Consider the following 20,808-nt stretch of genomic DNA (forward strand, 5'->3'; position numbering starts at 1 on the left):
TGATAGAGACTATGTCACTCTGGGGACAGTACTATAGCTACTAAAGGAAAATTTTAGTGGAAGTCTAACAGACTTTGAAAAACCATACTATATCCAAATATGCAACAAAAATAATAGAATAAAATGTCCAGAAGGCGAATTTAGGAACTTAAAAACACAGAAAGTAATCACTTTACCTAATCTTCTAATATTACATATAAAGACTATGGTCTTACAATCAGAAAAATGAATAGTAAATGAACAAAGAGGAAATAAAAGAGGAAAAATAACTGTCCAAAATAACCAAGTCCAAAATGAAAAGCCAAAAGTTAAACAGCTCAAATCATTCACAAGACAGAGATCCTTTTATTTTCTCAAATTAAAATGTTACCTGTAATATCTCTGCCAAATCTTCATTTCCATTATCTATTGAAATATCAAATGCAGTTTTACAAAATTTACTTTGCGTGTGTACATCAGCACCATATTTGATTAAAAGTTCCACCACTTCTTGATGATTGTGTTCTGTGGCCCAATGTAGAGCTGTCATCTTTAACATGTCCTTTGCATTAACATCAGCACCATGCTATAAAAATATTGAAAAATAAGAGATTTCTAAACAAAATGCAAAGAATTTCTAATACAAAAATACCAGCCATTATGCTTTAAAGCAAGAATCTGCATCAACATGATCAGCTCTCTATTTTTTGTGTTGAATAATCTGTACAAATCTCCACACATGTCACTTAATCAGCTTTCTATCATGTTAACTTTCCTAATTGTTTTCTTTCTAATTTCTTAGGAGTGTAGCAAAGATGTTTTTCGGTCACCAAGCTGTGAGCACCAGCGGATAGAATGGCATAAGAAGTAAAGTTGAAGTGCCTGGGTGACTCAGTCAGCTAAGCATCAAACTCTTGATCTCTGCTCAGGGCATCATCTCAGGGTCCTGATTTCAAGCCTTGCATCAGGCTCTGTGCAGTGTGTGGAGCCTGCATGAAATTCTCTCTCTCTCTCCCTCTGCCTCTACGCCCCAATTTGCTCATGCGCATGCTCTCTCTCACATTAAAAAAAAAAAAAAAAAAAAGGCGAACGATGAGCATTCTTCCAGAACGTTTTAATTCTAGTTCCTTATTTATATAAAAATATCCTTTGCTTTCAAAACCTGTACAATATAAATAATCAAAAGGGAGCTATCAGGGATGCACTGTCCAATATGGCAGCCACTGGACACATACGTTATTAAGCACTTGAAAAACGGCTACTCCCAACAGAGATGTACTATATATTTAAACATATACTGAAATTCAAAGGCTTAACACCAAAAATAGGATGTAACATAGCTCATTAATAATCTTATATTGATTTCATGTTGAAATGATAATATTTCGTACATATGAGTTTAAATAAAATATTAAAATTAGTTTTTACTTTTTTTAATGTAGCTAATAGAAAATGTGGAATCACATGTGATTCACATTTGTGGCTGACACTGTATGTCTTTCGGATAGGTTCATCTAAAGGCCAGAATAAAAATCCTTATTTGTATTACTGTCTGTTAATCATCCAAGCCTTATGTTTCCTTCCATAGCGTTTTAACTGTGTCCAGTAAGACAAAGCTGTAGACCCTCATATAATGGAAACCAAAGTCTAAGAAATCAGCTGTCTGACTGACTTAACTAAGAACACACCTAAAAGTTCTTTTTCCCACAAAGGGAAACTTCAAGATAATTTTCATTTGATGGGCTTACACACACACAAATGAACTAACACAGGGGAAAAACACCCTAGACACAGTCAATAAAAGTAGTTCTCTTCTCCGTCTTATAAAACCATAAATCCTTTGCGGGCTTACTTTCAAAAACTGAATGCAAAAAGAGAACACATACCTTAAGCAAAACCTCTACTATGCTGGCATGGCCTTCAGAAGCTGCCATATGTAATGGTGTTCGGTCCACTTTGGTTCTTGCATCCCTACTTACACCGGCTCGGAGTAGTACTTCTGTGGTGGAATAATGCCCATACTGTGCTGCCAGATGAAGTGGAGAGGTTCCCAGCTAACCCACAAGAAAAAATAAATCCACATTTATAATCATTTATAACACACTCCCATTACTATCCTCTATATTTTCTTTTTACATAGCAAAAAGATTATCTGCTTACATAGTAACTCAAAACTGAAGAAAATAATAACATATGCTTATATTCTCTTCATAGAAGCTTTCAAGAATCCTCATACACTTCTCAATGAGAAAGCAAAGTCAGTATTTCATTTAATTCAATCTTGCTTTCCTATTTAACAGATAAATAGCCTGAATAAAATTAATTTTTAATCAGGAATTAGAGATAATCAAGGTTTGAGAAATCTGAGCATTGCATGTTTTCCTCATATCAATCACACAAAACTTCTTTTCATATATGAAACTCATATCAAATAAATGCAATAGTGTAGATTTTTATATTAAACTGTTTTGTAGGAATTAATTAAAGCAATTCAATGATCTTTTTAAATAGTTTATATAGTCATTTTTCAAGGGAAAAATGTGATCTGAGGTACACCTGCCCAAGTGAGTCAGGAGAGAACCAAAACAGAACCCAGTTTTTTCCCTGAAACTGCTTTCATGTGGTATCATCATTACATTAACACTACATTCACAATATGCAAGGGAAGTTCTAAAATATAAGTGAAGAACCTTATCAGAGGCACACAGTTTAACAGGTGGAAATTAGAATTAAGTTACATGCATTTAGAGGCTTAAAAAGTCCCTATAACTCTGATTATCAAGGCACTGATGTTCCAAAGATAGGTCACTAGATGGGGAGTCTGGGTGGCACAGTTGGTTAAGTGCTTGAGCATCCAAGTCTTGGTTTTGGCTCAGGTCATGACCTGGGGGTTGTGAGCCCTGTATCAGGCTCCATGCTCAGCAAAGAATCTGCTTAAAATTCTTCCCCCTTGCCTCTCCCTCCCACTCTGCTCCTCCCCATATTTACACAGCAATCTTTCTCTCTAAGATAAATAAACAGAATCTTAAAAAAAATAAATTGTTCACTAGAACATAAAATTTGCTAAGACTGCTACTTTAATAATAACAACTAAGGTTTTTGTTAAAGCACTTTCCATGGCAAGCACTATTCTAAGACCTTTAAACATACTGTATCTCATTTACTCTCCTCTTAAAGTACTATCCTCTTTTGATAGTAAAGAATGTAAGGCACTAAAAGGTTACTATTTTGCCTGAAGCCACACATCAAATAAGAGTCGTAATACAAAGCCAGGCATGTGTTTTCAATACATGGTAAAAATGGAAATCATTTATCCTGGAAATAACTATTTTATTATTATTAAAAACCTTGTATTTTTAAAAATTATTTTTATTAACATATAATGTATTATTTGCCCCAGGGGTACAGGTTTACACACTTCACAGCACTCACCATAGCACATACCCTCCCCAATGTCCATAACCCAACCACCTTCTCCCTACCTCCTCACCCCCTGGCAACCCTCAGTTTGTTTTGTCTCTTATGGTTTGTCACTCTCAAAAACCTTGTATTTTTAATGGGAGGTCATTCTAGCAGATAAAAGATTCCTGAACAATCATTTCTCCATGCTTTATCAGATTTTCCTATAAAAGACCTTTCTATACTCTTTAATTCTAATATTTAACGAAGTCTCTCAATAGCCCATTGGGCAATCATGAATTTTTCTCAGTGAAATATTAGGGTTTACTTGTGTTTTTTTCTTCTTGATAACTAACCATTTTGGCTGATGATACAAAACACACACATACACATAGTTTAAAGAAAAATATTGGGCAAACACTCATGAAAACACAATCACGATCTAAAAATAAAACACTGCCAGCAATTTAAAATTTTCCCACATTCCACTCCCTAATCACAAACCCTTCTCTCAGCCCCTGAGGTAATTACTGTTCTGAATTTTGTAGTAAAAGTTGTTTTACTTTGCTTTGGTTTTGTTTTTTACCACTTATATATCCCTAAATAATATACTTTGGTTTTACTTGCTTTCAACTTTATTTAAATAATCATATTGCATGTATTTCTCTGTGACTTGCCTTCTTTTGTTTAACATTATACTCGTAAGATTCATACCATGTTGGTGAATGTAAGTGTAGTTCACCAATTTTCTCTGTTCTATAAAATTCTATTGAATAAATAAGTCACAATTAATTTAACCAATCTGATGAACATTTGGGTAGTTTCCAGTTTTTTTTGCGATTACAAATAATGCTAACACTAAATACAGTTTTGTACATGTTTCAAGTATATGAGCCAAGAGTTTCTTTGGAGAAAATTCTTTAAAGTTTGGGAAGCATGGGTGGCTCAGTTGGTTAAGCAGCTGCCTTCGGCTCAGGTCATGATCCCAGTGTCCTGGGATCGAGTCTCACATCAGGCTCCTTGCTCCGCAGGGAGCCTGCTTCTCCCTCTGACTCTGCCTGCCACTCTGTCTGCCTGTGCCTGTGCTCACTCTCGCTCTCGCTCTGACAAATAAATAAATAAAATCTCAAAAATAAATAAATAAATAAAGTTCAATGGCTACATCACAAGTCATATATATGCATGTTTAAATTTAATAGGTACCGCCAAAGTGTACTCCAAAATGTTTATGCCAATTTACAACCATCCTCACCAATGTTTGATACTACTAGAATTTGTTTGGTTAATCTGGTAGATAAGCAATAGTATTTCATGATTTCACTTTGTATTTGTCCAACTATTAATGTAGTTGAGCATCTTTTCACATCTACTGGTCATATGAACTTTCTCTTTGGTAAGTAAAGTTGATAAAGTCATTTGCCCAGTTTTCTTTGACTTTTTATTGCTGCGATGGCAATTTCTTATGTATTACAGATACTAATCCTTCTAACAGACACTAATCCTCTACTATGGAGATCTTTTTGTCTTGATATACTACAGTATCACTATGATGTGTCTAGATATGGACTTCTTTAATTAATCCTCCTGGAGATTAGTTTGGGCTACTTGATTCTGAGCTGCAATCTTTTATCAGTTCTGGAAAAACATCTTTTATGTCTTAAAATTATTTCCCTATTCTCACTCTCCTTATTAGATATGTTACATTTTCTCACACTAGTCTTCATGATTCCTGAGATCTTAAATTTTCTGCCCATTTTTCTATATAATGCTTTCTGGATTTTTTTTTTCCCCATATCTTTCAGTTCACTAATTTTCTCTTTAGCTTTTCTTAATCTGCTTAAAACTTTATCTAAAATCCTTGTCAGTCTGCTTTTGTTGTTAGTTGTTTCAGTGGGTTATTGTCCAAGTTGTCTTGTGTCCTTGTGCATTTAGTTACTTCTGACTGTTCATTGTCCTTAGAATTTCATTTGTGGATACTGGGATGAATGTAGATTCCCCCAGAAAGAATATTCATTTGCTTCTGCCAGGACCCTGGGGTAACCCTAAGTCCAAAGATCCCCTGAAATTCAATTTTTGGTGTACAGTTCCGCAGAATGCACAAGTATTTATGAGTTCAGGTCACAAATGTGTGCAAGGAATAGCTGTGACTCCAAATTCACATCAATACTTTTTTTTTCTTTCTCCACTTGTTGACTTGTTTCCAGGCAGTTCATTTTCCTTCTAGTACCCTAGCAACAAGAGCAGGGGTAGGAGCAGGTAAGATGAGGGAGGGGGGGTATTTCTGGTTTATCTTATATAGAAGGTATATCTCTTTTGGATTCCTGAATTAAGAGGACAGGATCTCCTAGGAGACTTCTATGAGCAGTCTCAGGTCTCTGTCTTCGGCAACCCATGCCAGTGAGGTGGGAAAACCAACAGGCAAATTCACTGAATCCAACAAATATTCTTAGAGTGAAATTTCCTTAGGTTCTGGTGTTCACTTAGTTTTTCACGTTGAAGTCCCTTATTTTCTTTCTAACTTATCAATGCACAAAAGATCTTTTTTTTCTAATAGTTAATCAAAAAGCCTTTATCTTTTGGGGTGCCTGGGTGGCTCAGTGGGTTAAAGCCTCTGCCTTTGGCTCGGGTGATGATCCTAGGGTCCTGGGATCAACCCCTGCATTGGGCTCCCTGCTCAGCAAAGAGCCTGCTTCTCCCTCTCCCTCTGCTACCTTCTCACTCAATTTGTGCTTTTTCTCTGTCAAATAAATAAATAAAATCTTTTTTTTTGTTGTTTAATTTGCTTTAAAATAATACAGAACAAAGAAAGTGGATGAGGTTACAGAGGAAACAGACTCACCATGATCTGATCATTTCTGAGGTTGGCTGAAAGATATTTGAAATTCCCATAATAAAAAATTTTATATTGTTTTGTTTTAATGAAAAATAAAGAACAACATAAAAAAAATGCCAAAAACAACAAAAGCTAAAAATCTGAAATTTTTAGCTGTTACCAGTAGGTAGGTTAATCCAGATTCCTAACCCTCTATGCTGCCAAGACCATCTCTTTCGACTCACCCTTGGAACTAAGTACAGTTATGGTTTTTGCTGTCCTCACAATTGCCTACTGTAGTTACTAAGAACATGTTCCCATTCCTTTCTTTCTCTCTGGTCATGTTTGCAATAGTATTTGTGTAAGTATCACAGTATAAATGGAAACATTTTTCCTTTTTAGAAGCAATTATAACGGGGCACCTGGGTGGCTCAGTGGGTTGAGCCACTGCCTTCGGCTCAGGTCATGATCTCGGGGTCCTGGGATTGAGTCCCGCATCGGGCTCTCTGCTCAGCGGGGAGCCTGCTTCCTCCTCTCTCTCTGCCTGCCTCTCTGCCTACTTGTGATCTCTCTCTGTCAAGTAAATAAATAAAATCTTTAAAAAAAAAAAAAGAAGCAATTATAACATTAACCAGGATCTTTAGCTGTTATTTTCTGAATTATAAATTCCACCTGTGCTATTTATGACCTTTAAATTAAATTCTAAGCAGCTACATTTTATATTCACCCTACAATATTGAACTCCACAATTTTTTTAAAATTTATTTATTTATTTATTTATTTGACAGAGAGAGAGAGAGAGATCACAAGTAGGCAGAGAGAGAGAGAGAGGAGGAAGCAGGCTCCCCATGGAGGAGAGAGCCCGATGTGAGACTCGATCCCAGGACCCCGGGACCATGACCTGAGCCGAAGGCAGAAGCTTTAACCCACTGAGCCACCCAGGCGCCCTGAACTCCACAATTTAAAAGAAAAACCCTTTTGTGGACAGAATACCTGAATAAGGTTGTCATATATATAATATGAAATACATAAAAATACAAAATATTCTCTTTAAATGATGGCTATAATTCTAAAACTACAATTTGAAAAAAAAAAGTCAATTTTTTGCCACATATAAACACAATACGGACTGAATTTTTACCTGGAAAAACTAATAAATGAGAGGAATTAAAAAAAAAAAAAAACAGCACAACATTAAAATCATTCTTTACCCAGTCTGTAGTAAAAGGAGCTCCATTTGCCATCAAAATACGAACTTCATCATCTTGACCTGCACGTGCTGCTTCTAAAAGCTTCTTTCCCAAATCTACCAGGGACATCTAAACAAAACAAAGATGAATTTAACATCTCTATTAATATATTATTACATGACTTTCCCCCCACATATCTTTATTAATACCAATTCTCAATTATCCCTTTAAAAGTCTGTGATACGGTTAATTTCAAACTACAGATCATGCAAAAGCAATTTGTATTTGAATCTGGGGAACAGATTTTCCTTTCTCATTAAGTTTTTAGCTAGGATAATAAAATTAGTTTGAATTCTCTGAACATAGCTGGTAAAGATAATGAGGTAAGCAGCAGACAAGGCTTGTCTAATAGTTAAAACTGGCAAGAAACTGTTTTCACTGGAGGAGCGCAGCAACAAAGATTTTCATAAAAGTAAACATAAAAAAGGTATGAGATACTATCCTCTGTAACTGATGGAAATTATAATAAATATATTGTAGCTGTTTTTTGCAACAGTAAATCAGAAAATGTGTTCAGAATTTACAAACAAATATTTTCGATTGTTGCACAGTCAATACACATTCAGATTCTGGAAGAAAAGGACAAAATTCACACTCAATGAAATACTCAAAGAAAGTCTTACAGTATTATCAATAGGCTATGTGTTTCACTGAGAAGCTAGAAAGTAAGTGCAACGTTGTATCTTGAATTCAAGATACCTGAAAAGACTAATGTCACAAGTCAAAGTGTGTGTGAGTGTGTGTTTGACAGTCCGGGGTGTGTGCGGGCGGGGGAGTGTCTTCTTGAATCAGAAATACCGAAATAACAAATATATATATGTTAAGGAAAGATCATGACAAGAGTACATAGATGAAAAGAGATTTGAATGTATTAGAGATGCTCAAATTCAAGGGATGATGGTTCTGAGAAGAAAGGTCCGAAATTCAGGAAGACTATTCGGCTGGAAGACTATTCATTAATGCTATATAGTATCCTCAGCAAAGGCAAAGAGGTAGAGGTTGAGGCCTGTGAGGAAGGGAAGATACTGAACCCCTAGATTTACATAAGAAAAAAATGTGCCTGAGGTATGAATTTGCCTCAAAAAGGGAATACCCTTTGAAAGTTGGATAAGTAGTCAAGGGGAAAGAAATTTTATGTCAGGTTGATTAGTATATTCAAATCTTGTATGAACACCTATTATTCAAGAAGAAGGAGAGAGGAGTATGTATGTATGTATGTATGTATGTAAGAAGGGAGTTAGAAATTAGAGAAGTTATTGATTCCAGGAAGGATAGACTGCATTATATAATTAGAAAAAAGTGTTAGGGAATGTAAAAGAGCTGACTAAAATACATGTATCTATATATCTAGATATATCCCTTGAAAGAACAGATTTATGTTTGCATTACTATATTTGTTAGTAGATTCGAGAACATGGGAACAACCAAACATAGAGTAACCAGTAACAGATGACAATGTTGGGAGACTTGCACAAGATAAAGTGAGATGAATATGTCCAAAGCAGGTATTTGTTACAAGCAGGAAAGAATTTCTTGTAATTATTCCATTTATAAGGATAAAAAGAATTCATAATATATCCCATGGTGGTGAAGAAAAACAACCACACGAATTTATGTGTTTTATGTAGCGGTTTTTACATGTTTTTCGTGTGACACAACACTTTCATCCTTTCTGTTTTCCTCCCATTCTCTCATACCTTGACTGAGTCACTGGAACCCAGGATACTCCTTAATCATGCTAAAGGCATTAAGACTAAAGAGCTTACTGATCTCTAATGAAGGATTTTTCCTAGGAAATATGCCAGCTAGACAGTAAAATTTACATCACAGTCAAAAGGCAAAGAACCTGGAATCATTTCCTATGAAAAGCAGGATAAAGCAAAAAGAAACTGACCTAATTCCATAAAAGTACAGTAAAATCTAAACTGGCCATACTAGCAAACACACTGAGTACACTTGGATGACCAAAATGTAATATAAATGTGGCTTTACAATAAAATAATTCTTCACCCAAAATATACGCTTTTATGTCTTATACAGGTAATACAAAGTTTGCATTCATTCAGCATACATACTGCCAGATGGTTTAGACATCTGGGTATCTTTGTGGTAGTGGTTTAGGATTTTTCCTCATTTTTAGAAACTGAATTGTCTGCCTTTTTCTTAATGATTTGTAAGTATTCGTAACATACATTCTGCATAGGAGTGCTTTGTCAGATATAATATGTATTCTAAGTATCTCCTTCTAGAATCCTGATTTCTTGACTCTCCAACACTTCCTTGATATTACATACTATCATCTATGGGTGGATAATGAAACTTCAATGTATTAAAAAACAAAAATAAAATCAAAGACAGCAAAGGAATGTCTGCCACAAAAATGAATGTAAGAAATGTTAAAAAAAATTTTTTTAAAGATTGTATTTATTTGTCAGAGAGAGAGAGAGAGAGAGCGTACACACAAGCAGGCAGAGTGGCAGGCAGAGGCAGAGAGAGAAGCAGGCTCCCTACTGAGGAAGAACCCCGATTCGGGACTCAATCCCAGGACCCTGGAATCATGACCTGAGCTGAAGGCAGCAGCTTAACTGACTGAGCCACCCAGGTGTCCCAATAATTTTTATTATGTAAAAGGTCTGACTCAAAATGAGAAGGGAAAACAAACACCATGAACCCAACAGAGCAACAGTAAAAGGACAAAGCAAGAAATAATAATGAAGAGCCTAGGATCATCTGGGTCCAAATTCGCATGCCTCTGAAACATAATGGGAGGGGCCCCAGGAAGGCCTCTGCAATTGCATATTACCTGCTGCTTCTAAAATGAAATCTAAACTTAAAATTTGAGAGTAGGGTGACTGATTGGGTCTATGCGGGCTAAAGACACCTCCCTCCACAGCTCAGTGGGTATATTTACCCTGTTAAATCAGATTTACTCCCATGACAAATACACAACCTGATGTTTAAACAAAACAAAACAAAAGAACCTAGCCCAGGGAAGCCTGGCTCAGTCAGTCTGAGGAGGAGCATGTGACATTGGAGCCTGAGCTCAGAGGCCTGTGGCTCATGTTAAGGGTAGAGATTATGTAAACAAATAAACTTTAAAAAGTAAGAAAAAAGGAAAAAACCAAACCCACATTGGAGTCATTTGCTCCCCACGACAGCAAACCAAGAGTTCAGTACAGTTTCAACTTGTCCCAGGAAACCTTTTTAGAAGACAACCTGAAATTTTCTGATCGGCACTAGTGAGGTGCTGTTCCCTCCCTGCCTTAAAAAAAAAAAAAAAAAAAAAAGGTGTCTTGTCCAGGAACAATCTTTTCTTTTGCTAATAACTTCCTTGCCCACCCTCTTTCCTATCAAGACCTTCCATTCTATACACCTCCTCAGAGCTCCTTTCTACTAGTCCAGTTCATGAATTACTTAATAAAATCCAATTCAATCTTCAAGAAAAAAGTCAAAAGACATGATCATATATTTTCCAAAAGAGAAAACAGAAATAATTCACAAACATAAAAAATGTTCAGTATCACTAAGAGTCAAATAAATGTAAATAATTTAAAAGTTAAATTTAAAAAAGGTTGAGGTGAGACTAATACTTTTATATACTGACATCTTATATATATTGATAGCAATATATATGAATCAGCTGGGGTTTCTTAGATTAGCTTTTTTAAAATGTCAATTTAGCAATACATAAAAGTTACCAAAATAGGGGGTATAGCTCAGGGGTAGAGCATTTGACTTCATAGAAGTTACCAAAATGTTCAAGCCCAACGGCCAATAAATGATCCCACTTCTGAGATGTACTCTAAAGAAAAAATAAAAATATACTGAAACATTTATCAATACGTGTATACATGTATATACACATAAATCTACATATATTATATATAATCATTTGTATCATGTAAACAACCTAGATGAAGGAAAATGTGGAATCTAATCGAACAAAACACAGTAATTTAATGGTTGAAAGTTACATAACATGGGGTACCTGGGTGGCTCAATCGGTTAAGCCTCTGCTTTCGGCTCAGGTCATGATCTCAGGGTCCTGGGAGCGAGCCCCGCATTGGGCTCTCTGCTCAGCAGTGAGCCTGCTTCCCCCTCTCTCTGCCTGCCTCTCTGCCTACTTGTGATCTCTCTCTCTCTCTGTCAAATGAATGAATAAAATCTTTAAAAAAAAAAAAAAAAAGAAAGAAAGAAAGTTACATAACATTAAAAAGCTATGCCACATTAGGGGCGCCTGGGTGGCTCAGTGGGTTAAGCCGCTGCCGCCGGCTCAGGTCATGATCTCAGGGTCCTGGGATAGAGTCCCGCATTGGGCTCTCTGCTCAACAGGGAGCCTGCTTTCCTTCCTCTCTCTCTCTGCCTGCCTCTCTGCTTACTTGTGATCTCTCTCTGTCAAATGAATAAATAAAATCTTTAAAAAAAAAAAAAAAAGCTATGCCACATTAAATAAAAAGATACAAAACTAATTCCTTGAATGTCAAAAATACACAGAGAACAAAACACCAAAAAATACCAACAACTCTTAGAGTAACAAGATTATAGGAAATTTTTCTTCCATTTTACAAAGTTTCTATAATGTTATTAAATTATCTTTCTAATTCAAAAACTAGTTTTTTAAGGAGACAAATTACATTGTATGATTATCAACTAACTAAATGCTGACATTAAAGAAAGTTATATACTGACTTACTAAACAGGAAAAGTAGAAAAAATGAAGAAAATGCATGATATTGGGTACTTTAAAACAGCATTACTGATCTGATTACAAGAATGGCAAGAAAACTATGATGCACTTAAAACAACTTTTATTACAATTCTGTTAACTTCTTAATTATTCAAAACACATCAAGGACTCAGGATACTTAAATTATTGTGGTTTTAAAGTTCCATGAGCATGGGGCGCCTGGGTGGCTCAGTGGGTTAAAGCCTCTGCCTTCAGCTCAGGTCATGATCCCAGGGTCCTGGGATCGAGCCCCACATCCGGCTCTCTCTCACATCTCTCTCTCTCTGCCTGCCTCCCTGCCTACTTGTGATCTCTCTCTCTCTCTGTCAAATAAATAAATAAAATCTTAAAAAAAAAAAAGTTACATGAGCAACACAGCTATGTAGTAAAAAAACAGCTGATGGGGCACCATGGTGGCTCAGTGGGTTAAGCCTCTGCCTTCACCCCAGGTCATGATCTCCGGGTCCTGGGATCGAGCCCTGCATTGGGCTCTCTGCTCGGCGGGGAGCCTGCTTCCCCTCCTCCCTCTGCCTGCTGCTCTGCTTACTTGTGATCTTTCTCCCTCTGTCAAATAAATAAATACAATCTTTTTTTTTTTTTTTTAAGATTTTATTTACTTGACAGGGATCACAAGTAGGTAGAGGCAAGCAGAGAGAGAAGAAGGGAAGCAGTCTCCCCGCCGAGCAGAGAGCCCAATGCAGGGCTCGATCCCAGGACCCGGAGATTATGACCTGGGATGAAGGCAGAGGCTTAACCCACTGAGCCACCCAGGCGCCCCAATAAATAAAATCTTAAAAAAAAAAAAAAATAGTTGAATACTTTTAAAGCAGATCCCAAAATGGTAGCAGTACTGCCCCCTAGAGCGCCCTTTGGATATATACGGAGGCATTTTTGGAGTCTGACGCAGGGAGGAGTGGGGTGAAAGCTCTATTAGCATTAAAAGGGCATGTGTCGGGACGCCTGGGTGGCTCAGTGGGTTAAGCCTCTGCCTTCAGATCAGGTCATGATCTCAGGGTCCTGGGATCGAGTCCTGCATCAGGCTCTCTGCTCGAAAGCAGGGAGCCTGCTTTCCCCCCTGCCTCTCTGCCTACTTGTCATCCCCCCCCCCTCTGTCAAATAAATAAATAAATAAATCTTTTTTTAAAAAAAAGGGCATGTGTCTGGGATACTAGAGGTCCAGCAATGCAGGGAACAATCCAGTATGGCAAAGAATTGTCACATGTTCTGGGTGACTTTCAAACGGTCCACTGAATATATCTAAGGCTAGAACTTAACTGATAGGTAAATAAATGTATTTTTTCATAATTATTAATGTATCCACAATTTTCCAGAATGCAACCCTACTATAAATCTACTTGTTTTGGTCAAAACTTTACTAAGAGCTGTTCATCGTTTTCGAAAATCATGTCACCAATGTTGATGAAATGTTGATGACACTTTGTTATCTGAATCACCAATATAAAACATGTATCAATCAGCTCTCCCAGCTTATCACTTTTCACAGTGATTCTATGTATAGGTGCAAGCATTTGACAATCTCCTGTGTCATCCAGGGTGGTCTACTCAAGGATTTACATACTGAAATATACAATTTTAATAAAGTGCTTTCCTTCTAGGACGGCTGGGTGGCTCAATCAGTTAATTGTCTGCCTTCCACTCAGGTCATGATCCTGGAGTCCTGGGATGAAGCCCCATGGCGCTGCTCAGCAGGGAGTCTGTTTCTCCCTCTCCCTCTGTCCTCCTCCTGTGTGCATGCTCGTTCTCTCTCTCTCTCTCAAATATTTTTTTAAAAAGTGCTTTCCTTCCATTTCTCCTCTATAATTAAATATTTTAATGATTTTTTGAAATTATGCAGATAGGTAATAGTTTTCATTTCAAGTTAGTAAAAGGGGCAATACAAACATTTTTTATAGGAAGCCAGCACTGGATTTAATAAGACTGAAAAATCAATGGAAGAAAATACAAATGAGATCAAATAAGACAGAAATCAAAGGCACTCTGTTTTTGTCAAGATAATTAGTAAATTGTAAAACATCGAAAATAACAAAATGTAGCAATTTCAACTTCTGATTCTCACTTAAGGGGAACAACACACACTACAGAATAATTCTAATTCTCAGAGGAACGCAACTGCCAACAAATTGACTGAGGGGACCACAGCTCCAGATAGACCCCCCTCAATCAACTTTGCTCATTAACTCTTTAGAGATAAAGAGTGAGATTTACATAAAATCTATACATAAGGGCCTAGCAATAAATGTTGCTTTTTTGGTATGGCAAAAAACTTTTGCCCAAAAAAATAAAGAGGCATAATTCAATTCAATAAATTTTAATGAATGTTAAAGATATTAACTGAAAAAACATTGTATGTATGGCACTGAATGCCATCCCATTTAATACCCCTTTCCTTTTAAGAAAAGTAATCTAAAAATTCACTGTAACAAATTCCGTCCTGAATTTTTTTACTACTTTCAAAACTTTTATCACAATCTGATACAAACCATTATTTTTTTAACTTCAAAAATATGAATTTTAGATCTACAGGGGAATTTCAAAACATCCACAAACTAGATCCTTTTCCTTAAAAGTACATGCTGAGAGAGCCATCTAGTGGTAACAGGAATTACTAACCATAATTACATTTTTATTTATTATTTAAGATTTTATTTATTTATTTGACAGAAAAAGAACATAAGTAGGCAGACCAGCAGGCAGAGGGAGTGGGAGAAGCAGGCTTTCCACTGAGCAGGGAGCCTGATGCAGTGCTTGATCCCAGGACCCTGGGATCATGATCTGAGCTAAAGGCTGCTGCTTAACCAACTAAGCCATCCAGGTGCCCTATACTTATATTTTTAAAGCTTACAGTCTATTTTGTATTGAATTTCTATAATTAATAGCTCACAGAGCTGTTTTGAGGATTATAGTATCTACTGGAAATGAAAACTCTCTATAAACTGTAAAGTACTAATTCTATATGAATTGTTACTAAGACTCCTAAAAAAGAGTATGAAAATAAAGTTAGAAAATATAATCCTATTACAATACACTTAATAATAAACCTTGATTGCCTCATTAAAAACTTAAGCATAAACTTGCAATATCATTCCTACGCTCAATGAGAACAACTACAAATCCATTAAAACTCTTCTAAAGTTTTCCACCAAGCAATTTAGTACTACATATGCATCAAGAGCCTTTAAGATGATCATACTCTTTGACCTAATAATCCCACTCATGTAAATCTATCACAAGGAAACTATCTGAAACATATTCAAAGTAATGTTATTTAAAACAGGGAAAAACTGAAATGCCCTAATACAGGTAATAGCTAAAAGAGATTAGGGGTGCCTGGGTGGCTCAGTTAATCAGCTAAGGTCATGATCCCAGGGTCCTGGTATAGAGCCCCACATCATCAGGCTCCCTCCCCACAGGAAGCCTGCTTCTCTCTCTGTCTGCCTGTGCTCCCCCTGCTTATGCTCTGTCAAATAAATTTTAAAAAAAAATTTTTTTTTAAGAAATTGGGGTGCCTGGGTGCCTCAGTGGGTTAAAGCCTCTGTCTTTGGCTCAGGTCATGATCCCAGAGTCCTGGGATCAAGCCCTGCATCAGGCTCTCTGCTCGGTGGGGAGCCTGCTTCCCCCCACCACCACCACTGCCTGCCTCTCTGCCTTCTTGTGATCTCAGTCACATAAATGAATAAAATCTTAAAAAAATAAATAAAAAAGAAATTAAGATAGATCATAATGGATACTGCAAGTTTTTTTTTTTAATTACAGAAAATTTTGAGCAAATACAAGAACAGGCACAACAGTATAATGAACTTCCACACATCCACCAAATGGCTTCAATATTACCAATTTATTGACAACCCATTTCCCACCCACACACATTCTGAAGCAAATATCTGTAAATATTCCAGTATGTATGTCTAAAAGATAACCAGTACTACAGTCATTTAAGATTATTTATAAATAATACGCAACAGTATGAGAATCAAACCTCTAAAATGAATACACATCATGATCCTAACTATGTAAAAAGTGCATAGAAAAGCACCCAGAAGCAATATACAATATACCATGATAATGAAAATCAGAAATTTTCCTTTTCCTATTTATTCTCTATTTCATAAGTGCTCTATAATGAGCATATATTACTCCTGTAATTAAAAATAAACTCTCCTTAGTTGTTTCTAATAGTAATAGAAATTTGTTGCATCTAGTAATGTCATTTCAGTGAAAAAATGAATGGAAAAAAATGAATACCTCATATCCTGCATTTAATAGATCTATAAATCAGACAAGTAAAATGTTGTAAAGAATACTAGTTAAAAATACATGAATAAGCATAGAAACCTTTTATTAAAAAGCTTTTCACCAAAATAAGATTACAGATAAAAAACATTTTTAATGTAAAAAATTAGATGTTGCAAGTTATTTTTTAATAGTAAAAGCGTAAAAGGTGACTCTAAAATTAAGTGTATTATAACCATGTGTTTAACTGTACATACGAAAATATTCTTGGGCATGAAAATTTAGTTGCCTACATTCTCGCAAGGAAATAGGGGTGCCTGGGTGGCTCAGTCTGTTTAGCCTCTGCCTTTGGCTCAGGTCATGATCCCAGGGTCCTGGGATCAAGCCCCAGGTCAAGAGGCTCGCTACTCAGCAGGGAATCTATTTCTCTTTCTGGCCCCCCACTCTCGCCCTCTCTCTCTCTCTACAATAAATAAATTCTTATTTTAAGACAAGGGAGAAAAAAAGACAATAACTTGGATAATAAAACTAGTACCTGGCATGTTGCTGAATAATTACCTAGTATCATATAATCTAAACAGACTTACACCAACAGTTATGGTCTCCACTTTGCAAAGGAGACAAAGAATAAAAGGACTTACCAAAGAGCACTAGTTTTAGTCTAAAGATAAGACCCATATTCTTAACTCTTGTGTTCTAAATTAGAGAACATTGGGAATCTGCAGGGATATAAAAGAACATGCCCTTCAAGTCTCTTTCTCTGCGATTCCTTTGAAGAAAAAAAAATCATATGAACTCTGGTATATTTGGAATTTTCTCCCATTTCCATTTTGTCCAGTGGGCTTTTTTTTTCTTTTTACCTTTTTTAACTTAAAAATGACACTTTCAAACCAAGTCTCTAAAGAAAAATCATCTCCCATAGACCCTTGTTCCAGAAAACCACCAGAAGATGTACTCCTCCAAGACCAGGAATAAATAAAAACTAGAATCAAGGGCTTCAGGAAATAAGGGATCCAATACAACTAGAGTGGAAGGGGATCCCCAAGATGATAATAAAGGAGACCCCAAGAGGTGCTGTACCAGAAACCTGGAAAGCAAATCCAGATTGGAACCAGAGGACAGAGGTTCCAGAAGGAGGTCTCCAAGGAAAAGAAAGGCTGATAAGACTCCCAGGAAAAGAATGGGATCTCCAGTGGGGAATCTGACATGGTTTAATGATGGATACAGGAACAGTAAGCAAAAGAAAAAAAAGTACATAATTTCTTTTTCAGAGGGAAGAAAAAAAAAAGAAAAACCTACACAAGAAAGAAAATGTAATCCCAGTTTACACACATGGCATGGGTTAGTGAAGAAGAGTAGTTCCAGGATTGCAATAACCCCCAAATAATAATCCAAGCAAAATTTTTGGTGTACTTCTATTAAGAAGATGAAGAGAGGGGCACCTGGATGGCTCAGTGGGGGGTGTCCAACTCGTGGTTTTAGTTCAGGTTGTGATCTCATGGGTAGTGGAACCAGGGCCCCTGCACTGGGCTCCCCACTCTGTGGGGAGTCTGCTTGGGAATTCTCTCCCTCTGTTCCTACTCCCCACTTCCAAGCCTGGCTCATGCGTGTACTCCTCCTCTCTCTCTCTCTCTCTCTCTCTCTCTCTCTCACTAAAATGGATAAATAAATCTTTTAAAAAAATGAAGAATAAGGAAAAATATGCTTAGAGGTGGTTTGGTTTAAGATAGCCAAAGCTTCATCTTCATAACTGGGAAGTCAAAGATTATATATATATATATATATATATATATATATATATATATAAAAATAATGAGCATAAACAGGTTATTTAGAAATATGGAGGGAAGTACTAGGGGGAAAAAACAGCAAAAAGAAAATGGATGCCTTTGGGAACAAGGTCCTGGGGTGGGAAGGAATAACACAAGGGACTCAAAGTTGTTGTTTTTGACCATAAACCTTGTATTTTTTACTTTTCAACTTCATATGTGTATACTTTAATAAAAATAAAAGTACAATAAACAAATATATGTTCACTTTATATAAAAAATGTATCACTCAAATTCAAAGTCATCCCCACATTTCCTGTTGGTCTTACTCCCCAGAAATAACCACTATTTAAATGTTTAGTGTATAGCCTTCTAAATCTTTTCTATGCCTATAAAAAAAACACACAGGCACAATGCTTCTTTTCAAACAAATAAAAAACAAAAGAAGGGATCATATCATAGTGGTTTTGCAACTTGCTTCTTTGCACTCAACAGAGATCCCCTTGTTTTATCAGTGACATCTTTCTAATGCACACAGAAAAAAACGTATTTTTTACTAGCTACATGGAAGTATGGTAGGCTGAATAATGCTCCCCCCAAGGATGTCTAGATCTTATTTCCCAGAATCTGTGAATGTTAGCTTATGTGGCAAAAAGGACTTTCCAGGTGTGATTAAATGAAAGATCTTGAGATAGGAAGATCCTGGATAATCGACTAGATGGGCTGAAGTAATCACAAGGGTCCTTGTACGTGGGATAGAGGAGGGTCAGGATCAAAGAGGAGGAAGCAGAGATCAGAGGAGAGAGAGAGAAAGAGAGATCTGAAGTTGCTATAGTTGCTAGCCTTGAAGATGGGGGGGGGGGGCGGAATACTACACCAGCCAAAAATGCAGGCAGCCTTGAAAAAAACTAGAAAAGGAAAGAAAACAGACTCTCCCTTGGAACCTCCAGAAGGAACACAACGTTCTATCTTCTAGCAAGTTTATCTTTCTTAGCCATGATTACCTGATGACATCCAAATCTATCTTCAGTCCAGGCCTCCATCCAAGCTAGAAAGACCCTAATATTCAACTGGATAGATACCTCTACCAATAGATGCCAAGCACTTCAAAAGTCAAACTAAGTCGTGGCTTGTTCCCTAGTTCAGAAACCTTGGAATCCTTCTGGACCCCTTCTTCCACCCACCTCGTCCAGTCATGACCTGTCACTTTTACCTCCTAAATGTCTCTTAAATCCTTCTATGTCTTTCCAATGATAGAGTGTCGGTCTTCAGTAAATATCTGTTGGGGGTACCTGGGTGGCTCAATCAGTTAAGCATCTGCCTATCTGCCTTCGGCTCAGGTCGTGATCCTGGAGACCTGGGATCAAGCCCTGTGTCAGATTCCCTGCTCCACGGGGATTTTGCCTCTGTCTGTCTCTCTGTCCCTCATGAATAAATAAATAATATCTTTTAAATAAATAAATAAATGTTGACAGTCTTTTCTCCTGTGCCACAAACTTTGTTCACGCCTCCATCCTTTCTCTCCTAGAACAACTTTAAACTAGTGTCTATGCTTCACAATCTTACCTTTCTCTAATTTATTCTCCATTCTGCTACCAAACTTCTTAGTCATCCTTAAACAGAATTCAGGCCCCTTGTCAGTTACCTCAGATAAAATCAAACTCTTTGCCATTAGATACAAGGCCTTTCATATTTGGCATCTGTTGCCATCACCACATTTATACCACTCACCACCTCACACTAAACTCTATACTGCAGACATGTTTTACTCAGCTTTTTTTCTCACCTTTGGACATCTATACAAAACATTCCCTCTGCCAGGAAGAATGTTCTTCTCTCCACGCCCACTTTTGCTGTATTTATTCCTACCTGTTCTTCAGAGTTCAGCTTTTCTCCTCAGAGAAGCCTTCCCTGATTCCCCCAAACTAAATGAAGTGTCCTTCCTGTGTATTCTTCTAGCATCTTAAGTTTCTCTTCTATAATGGCATTTATCAGACCACTCTACATGTGCCTGTTTACTTGGCTACTTGTTTTCACTGTGCCTGAATGATGGTGCCTGGTAAACAAGCACTGATTGAATAAATAAACATCAGACACACAGCAGAAACTCCAGAAATACTTGGGATAACCAACAGTCATATAACATTTGAATTTTTAAATGCAAATTAAAATGACAGCTTCACAAATTCTAGGAAGTAAAATTAATAAAATACTCGCTGAATTCCTCTCCGCCTTATTATAACTCAATTTTTCACAAACAAATGAGATTAGATCTCTCCTGAATATTCTTTTTACTGGCAGCTACTCAAATTGACAGACCTGATCCAGAAACACATGAGGTCAATTCTATGTTTTCTCAGGCTAAAGGGAAAACTGTGAACATAATCTGTAAATCTGGATAATGGCTTTATCTGAGACCCTCAAAAATCACTCTTGCACCTGCCACATTAGTATAAAAAATGTGGACAGGAAGCCAGAGTTTATCTAATAACCAGCAACAGTCTTATGAAGCAAGATCAGCTCATGGTCACCATAATGACCGTGGGTCAAATCAGTACCAAACTGAATTCAAAGGTTTCAAGTGAGTATGTTCTATCTAGAACTAAGCTGTCCAATATAGCA

At 36.7% G+C, this 20,808-nt stretch overlaps 1 protein-coding gene across 5 annotated transcripts in view; it reads right to left on the bottom strand.

Moving 5' to 3' along the window:
* GABPB1 (GA binding protein transcription factor subunit beta 1) overlaps positions 1–20,808 on the bottom strand; it is a 67,600-nt gene that overhangs the window by 21,938 nt on the left and 24,854 nt on the right. For all 5 annotated transcript variants that reach the window (XM_004755450.3, XM_004755453.3, XM_004755452.3 and 2 more), the window contains exons 2-4: positions 7,402–7,509; positions 1,866–2,033; positions 371–565 (exon numbers count right to left, since the gene is read on the bottom strand). In XM_004755450.3, the coding sequence (XP_004755507.1) occupies positions 371–565; positions 1,866–2,033; positions 7,402–7,509 (471 nt within the window). The remainder of the gene's footprint in view (positions 1–370; positions 566–1,865; positions 2,034–7,401; positions 7,510–20,808) is intronic.

Source organism: Mustela putorius, unplaced genomic scaffold (assembly GCF_011764305.1).
Source record: "Mustela putorius furo isolate JIRA1106 unplaced genomic scaffold, ASM1176430v1.1 tig00003898_pilon_pilon_pilon, whole genome shotgun sequence".
Lineage (NCBI taxonomy): Eukaryota > Metazoa > Chordata > Mammalia > Carnivora > Mustelidae > Mustela > Mustela putorius.